This window comes from Emys orbicularis, chromosome 3 (genome assembly GCF_028017835.1).
Source record: "Emys orbicularis isolate rEmyOrb1 chromosome 3, rEmyOrb1.hap1, whole genome shotgun sequence".
NCBI lineage: Eukaryota > Metazoa > Chordata > Testudines > Emydidae > Emys > Emys orbicularis.
In genome coordinates, this window is record NC_088685.1 from 162,047,228 (window position 1) to 162,054,321 (window position 7,094).

At 46.4% G+C, this 7,094-nt stretch overlaps 1 protein-coding gene across 1 annotated transcript in view; it reads left to right on the top strand.

The window, feature by feature from the left end:
• GALNT14 (polypeptide N-acetylgalactosaminyltransferase 14) overlaps nucleotides 1-6,317 on the top strand; it is a 185,573-nt gene extending 179,256 nt beyond the window's left edge. The window contains exons 14-15 of the mRNA XM_065401302.1: nucleotides 5,348-5,467; nucleotides 6,159-6,317. Coding sequence (XP_065257374.1) covers nucleotides 5,348-5,467; nucleotides 6,159-6,317 — 279 coding nt within the window. The remainder of the gene's footprint in view (nucleotides 1-5,347; nucleotides 5,468-6,158) is intronic.
• The last annotated feature ends 777 nt before the right edge of the window (nucleotides 6,318-7,094 follow it).

Consider the following 7,094-nt stretch of genomic DNA (forward strand, 5'->3'; position numbering starts at 1 on the left):
GCTCACTGCACTGGGAGACAGTGTAATAGTTAGAGTAGGTGACTGGAAGTCAGCCGACCCTGGGAGTTCTCACCCCTGCTCCAGTGTTGGTGCCCTAAGTGATATTAGTTGAGACATGTCACCTCTCTGTACCTCAGCTTCCCTCTTTGTAAGATGGCGATTATAATACCTACCTCACTGGGGCATGAGGAAAGCTGATCAACTAATAGCAGTGAGGCACGTGGAGAGCCTTAGATGGATGGGGCTATAGAATGCTAATTATAATGATCCATTGAGTTATTAATTATTCATATTAATAAGATAATAAACTGAGATCATCCCAGGCTTCTCCAGGAATGATTTGCTTTAACCCTTCCTTACCTTGTTCCTTCTCCAGCCTCAGGGCACAGCTGCGCTCTTGTATCTCAATGGTAGAACCTCTCTAGGCTTCCCGCAGCTTCCAGCTGGCTGCGCTCTGATTGGCTGAGAGGTGTTCTTTTTATATGTCAGCCAGCCTACACTAAGCCGAAGGTGACGATTTAAAATCATGTTGTTAATTCATAACGATGCTGAGTAGCAGTGACAGATGCCTCCTTGAATGATGTTAAAGCTTTGAAAAACAGTCCCAAGCCTCAGCTGGAGTTAGTATAGCTGGGATTTCAGAGGAAAGCATTTAGCACATGGGGTGCATCACCATTTATTGTGACCAGCTCGTGACCCTCTCTGCTCTATCCAGCCCCCTTCCCCCCTCCCCCACTAACAAACACAATTCCACCACCTTGTAACAAGAGGCTGGCTTGTCTTTGAAAAGCTGTAACTGTAGTCTGCATCACCTCATGTCTACTGTCACATCCCATCCGTGGTAGGCCCTCAGCCTGCAGAGTGGCCTCTTCTGGACAATCTGCTGCCTTTACATCTGGTACACTCTATGGGGACTCCCCTGTTCAGAGCTATCCCAGAATGCTCTGCACACCTCCAGCCCAAGATCATATGAGCGTTGAAGCTTGTACTCAGCCCTACTGTGTACCTACCTTTACCTGATCCATTAAGAACCTGAGGGAAAGATAAAATGGTCTATTGGGAAGAGGAAGTAGGTATACTTACCTGAAATGATCCAAACAAGGGTTGGATGGGATGGGATAAAATAAGAACCCACATAGGCCTTTGCCCACACCCATATTTCAAAGCAAAGCATCTTGCAAGTTCAAAAGTGTTCAGTTCACTTTATTTTTTCCAGTATTTTTCCTTTTCTTGCACCTTTTCAGCACTAGGGCTGAAAGTGAAAGTGCCATAATGCCACGAGAGAAGCGGTTCTCAAAGAGTCTGATTTTTTTTTTTTTTTTTAGTTGACTTCAGCTCAGGCTGTGGGAGATCATCAGATCTAAAAAGTCAGGCCCATGGAGTTGTCTTGAGATTTCCCACCTGATATTCAGATAGTTCAGAGGGGCCTCTGAACATTTACGCCCTTCTGTGAGCTCAAATCAGCCTCTATACCAGATGACTGAAGCATAGCTAATGCAATGTCGATTTTTAAAAATAGCTCCAGAGGCAATCCCGCCAATTACGGCCGGGTAAGCCTCTCTTCAGTACCATGCAAACTGGTTGAAACTACAGTAAAGAACGGAATTATCAGACACATAGATGAACACCATATGTTGGGGAAGAGTCAACATGGCGTTTGTAAAGAAAAACCATGCCTCACCAATCTATTAGAATTCTTTGAGGGGGTCCACAAACACGTGGAGAAGGGTGATACAGTGGACTTGGAGTTTCAGAAAGCCTTTGACAAGGTCCCTCCCCAAAGACTTTTAAGCAAAATAAGCAGCCATGGGATAAGAGGGAAGGTCCTCTCATGGATCATTATGTGGTTAAAGATAGAAAACAAAGGATAGGAATAAACGGTCAGTTTTCACAGTGGAGAGAGGTAGATAGTGGAATCCCCCAAGGATCTGTACTGGAACCACTGCTATTCAACATATTCATAAATGATCTGGGGGGGGAAAAGGAGAAAACAATGAGCTGGCAACATTTGCAAATGATACAAAATTACTCAAGATAGTTAAATCCAAAGCTGACTGCAAAGAGTTACAAAGGTATTTCACTGTACTGGGTGACTAGGCAATAAAATGGCAGATGAAATTCAATGTTGATAAATGCAAAGTAATGCACATTGGAAAACATAATCCCAACTATACATACAAAATGATGGGATCTAAATTAGCTGTTGCCACTTCAGAAAGAGTTTTTGGAGTCACTGTGGATAGTTTTCTGAAATCATCTGCTCAAAGTGCAGCAGTGGTGAAAAAAGCTAACAGGATGTTAGGAACCATTAGGAAAAGGATAGATAAGACAGAAAACATTATAATGAAAATATATAAATCCATAATATGCCCACACCATGAATACTGCATGCAGTTCTGGTAACCCCATCTCAAAAAAGATATATTAGAATTGGAAAAGGGCAACAAAATGATTAGGGGTATGGAACAGCTTCCATATGAGGAGAGATTAAAAAACCCGGGACTGTTCATCTTGGAAAAGAGACGACTAGGGGGGAATATGATAGAGGTCTATAAAATCATGAGTGGTGTGGAGAAAATGAATAAGGAAGTGTTATTTACCCTTTCATATAACTCAAGAACCAGGGGTCACCTACTGAAATTAATAGGAACAGGTTTAAAACAAACATAAGGAAGTACTTCTGCATGCAGTACACAGTCAACTTGTGGGACTCATTCCCAGCGGATGTTGTGAAGGCCAAAAGAATAACCGGGATCAAAAAAAGAATTAGATAAGTTCATAGAGGATAGGTCCATCAATGGCTGTTAGCCAAGATGGTCAGGGATGCAACCCCATGCTATGGGTGTCCCTAAACATCTGACTGCCAGGAGCTGGGACTGGATAATAGGGGATGGATCACTCAATAGTTGCCCTGTTCTGTTCATTCCCTCTGAAGCAGCTGGCTCCAGCCACTGTTGGAAGACAGGATATTGGGCTAGATGGACCATTGGTCTGATCCAGTATGAGCATTCTTATGTTCTCCCATTACCAATCCAATCCTTAAGAAAGGGGGCTTGGATCATGATGACTTTGAAACTGGTTCTTATTGCCCCTCTCCTTCCCCCATCACAGTTTCAAACCGGTTGAGGATTCCCTATTGTGATGCTGCTGTATAAACCTGCTTATAAAGGGCTCATGTCTACTGCTTTACAAAGAGTAGTGGATGAGCGTCTGATCACAGGGGTCACCCGTTCCATATTGCTAAACGGGAGGCTTGTCCCGTTTAGAGGGGAGGTGTGTAAGGAGGTGGGGTTGCAGTATAGAAAGGAGCTCCTGGTGTGGAGAAAGCTGAGACTCACTGGAATAGTACATTTTTCTAGTAGTCCAGTTGAAGCCAATGGGGCTATTGGTGTAGTAAGGTAATACTCTGTGAATCAGTGGGGGCCCAGAGCAATGAGTTGGAGGTGCAAAGTTAACTTCCCCCAAAGTTAGGCATGTTCAGAGCCATGGTTTGGGCTTGGGCCCACCTTCATTTCAAAGAAGAATTGGTTAAGAGGGTGACGTCAATTTTCAGAGCAGTTTATGGGAGGTACAGACGCCAAGAACAGGTGTTGGATTTGGCCCCGGGGGCTTGATTCTTGACAGCTGCAGGACTAATTTGGCGCACAATTTCCCAGGCTGGTAGCTTGCACAGCAGCGGACAGCACATACGGTAGAATGTTTGGAATTCAATAGCTGTAGGATGAGGTGAACTCTGACAAAGAAAAAGGAGCTGCCAAAAGGCCCTTTGGGCGCAGTATATGTCTCCAAAATGCACGCTGCTTGCTTGTGTTGAAATCCTGGGCAATTCTCTCCGACAAGCCTGCGGGCAGCCTGTTTAAGCAGCCAGCTTTGATTTCTGTTAGAAGATGGTGGACACTGGTCCTAAGAAGCACAAAAATGTGGGACAAAGTGTAAAGTCTTTGTAAGCTTGGGCCTTTTGTACAATGCACGTTTTTCTTTTTAGGTGGCTAAATGCCGAGATGAAACAGAATGTATATGCCCAGGAGCTAAAAACCTGTTGCTGTCTATCTTCATATCAAAGGGGTTAGAACTGCTGACCATATTGTGTTGCAATATTGAGGGAAGAAGGTGTTCTCTCTCTATAATAATGCAAACTAATGCGGCCTGAAACCTTTACAAATCAAAGTCAATGGGAGTTGCAGGTGCTGAGCACCTCTGAAAATCAGGGCATTCATTCTCCATTAATTCCCTTTGCATTAACAAAGTGTTGCAGGGCTTCATGAAGCAGCCTTTCCATCTTCCAGTACCAGCCTGGAAGTCACTGCTCCAAGCACTGGAGGCTTCTCCACTGACTCACTTCAGTCTAGCGCCTCTCATATACTGGGTGATCTGTAAACAGCTGCGGCTCCTCCCTGCTTCTCTCTAAGTCAACATCAGCTCCCTCCCACCTCTCCTGTCTTGTTGCCTCCCTCCCACCTCTCCGTACACCTGGTTAACATATACATAGAGGCAAGCAATGGATGAGACCTGAATAAAAGGAACCCTTCCCAGAGAGGGAAACGTTCCTGGGAGAAAGCTTGCCACAAAAACAGCGAGGGCATTAATGGGCCAATAACTACTAGCACACTCTACCCTCCCCTCTAGGGATAGCAGTAAGTCCCATTGAAGCCAACAGGAATTCCTCCTGAATAGGAGGGGGAGCACCACCCGACCCAGGCATCTCACGCTCCTATTACTATCTATTTGGCGGTCATGAAACAGGTCGCCACTGTGCTAGGCGCTGTACAAACATAACAAAGAGACAGTCCCTGCGCCAAATAACTTACAACGTAAGTAGAAAATGAGAGACCACAGGTGTCTACAACAAGCAGAGGGGGTGGGAGAACCACAGGGAAATGATAAGATGATACTGATCAGCATGAATGACATGGTGGCAGCGCACCATAACTAGTTAATAATGTGTGTGACCGCTTTAAACCTTTGGGGCTCCCTTCTGCACCATTGGCATCAGGGGGAGTTTGGCCATTGAACTGTATGGGAGCTGGATCAGACCCCAGGTGACTAGCAAAATCTGCTACACATCATGTCCTCCTCCTCACCCCAGGCACACCATAGGGGAAGCATCCTATCCCACTTAAAGGAAAGGGCACCATTTCTGTCTCTCTTCCCCTACTGGAGAGAAGGGATCATCTTTTCTACCGCTATTGCTCTCACCCCTCATTCTCTTTGAGCCCCTCCCCTCACAGGGCCTTTTCCCAGCAGCTCTCCCTAGGTCTTGAGACTGTTTCGTTTCCACCTTTCAGGGTGAAAGGATGCTAAAAAATGAGTTTGATTTTGTCCTGGTTTCTCCTCTCTCTCCTTCCAGGAATGGACGTACACATACAACCATCAGGTCCGCCAGCAGCAGCTCTGCTTGTCAGTGCACACCCTCTTCCCGGGCTCCCAAGTGCTGCTGTCACCCTGCAAAGAAAGTGACGGCAAACAGGTGAGTCTTTGATTGATCTGTTGCTGTCTTTGACAGCCCTGGAGTCCTGTTTATCCCCAGAGCAGGTACAGCACTGGCGATGGCAGTATAAGCTTCCCCCACATCATCCCACCAGTGTGTTCTGGGTCCTGGAGATACTGCGCTAGCGGCAGTGGAGTCTCTATGGCCCATTCAATCTTTGGCCTCTCAGTTGAGTGTGTCAGTGAGCATGGCTCTTAGTGCCGCTGGCCATGAGGACATTGCCCATTAGAAACCCAACTGAAACCAGCAGCTCACTGCACACAGGCTGCCTGCCAGCCATCAGATGCTACCATGTTTCAGGAGTTAATGTCCTGGGTGGCGTTTGAACCACAGACCTAGAGGAGAAAACCTTTGTTGATGTATTATTTTTTGAAGCCTGGAGGCTAGGAAGAGGCTACCACCTAACATGAATACTGCTGACAAAGATTGTGAAGTGTCCTCAGTGACTTCAGTGGGAGCTGTGGGTGCTTAGCGCCTCCTAGGACCAGGGCAAGCAGAATCGAATGATTTCCTTGTTTAAATATCTTCTGCCATCTCCTGGTACTTGCTGCAGCTTGGGTTGAGCCAGCAGTATATCTAAAGGGTGATTATTGTTATACCGCTGTTGATACTGCTAGCGCCATCCCCTGAGCCCTCACTCATATCCCTCTTCCCATGTCTCCCTGCACAGCGATGGGGTAAAGTTGGTTCTCATATTGAGCACATGGCCTCGCGCTTCTGCCTGGACACTGAAATGATGGGGGACACCAACGAGAGCACCAGAGAGCTCGTCATCAACCCTTGTGAGAGCACAGCCATGAGTCAGCGCTGGGACATGGTGATGTCCTGACCGCCTATGGCAGTCATCGAGCAAAACCAGCCACGAGAGCTTCATCGGAAGCAGCCATGGCACACAGCAGAGGCTGTTGGGAACTCAACAGCAAAACCATTGGGCGCCCTTGTTCATTGTGAGGTGGGAGCAGGAGTAAAAAAGGGTTAGGCGGGGGAGCTCCAGGTTGAAAAAGGGATGTCAGCTGTGACCTGCAGTTAGTGGCCAGTTGGGGTGATAGAGTCAATGAGTACACACAACCAATCCCTAAATGTCTTTCAATAACACTGAGTCCTGGCTGAGGCCTGAGGACGGCCCTACTGAAATATGGTGTGTACAGTATTTATTGTTTTACTGCAAAGATGGAAACTTTGGTGGAAGAGCCTTGGAGAGAAAGTGGAGACCTGGACACAATGAGACACGTGCCTAGTTGGCCACATGGGTGGCGGGGAGGCTGGTGGGTGGGGGAAGGAGATGCTAAAGGGAGATAAAAATGGTTGCCTGGGGGACGAGCGGAAAATGCCAAGTAATCTTTGCACTTTTCATGAATGTGAATGAGCTTGACTTCTGCAGGCAGCTAGAATGAAGCTATATTGCACGTTCCTGTTTGTATATAGTTACTTCTCCTGTCTGAATGGCCCGGGCAAGCCAAGATCATTGAGTATTCCCCATTAACCTCAATACATGTCTCGTGTTTCACATCTGGCGTAACTCAAATGTCCACACTACATCACCCAAGTAATATTTTGCTATTTGAAGGTAATTGTGCCATATTTGCGTTTTCCAATCTGCTTAATA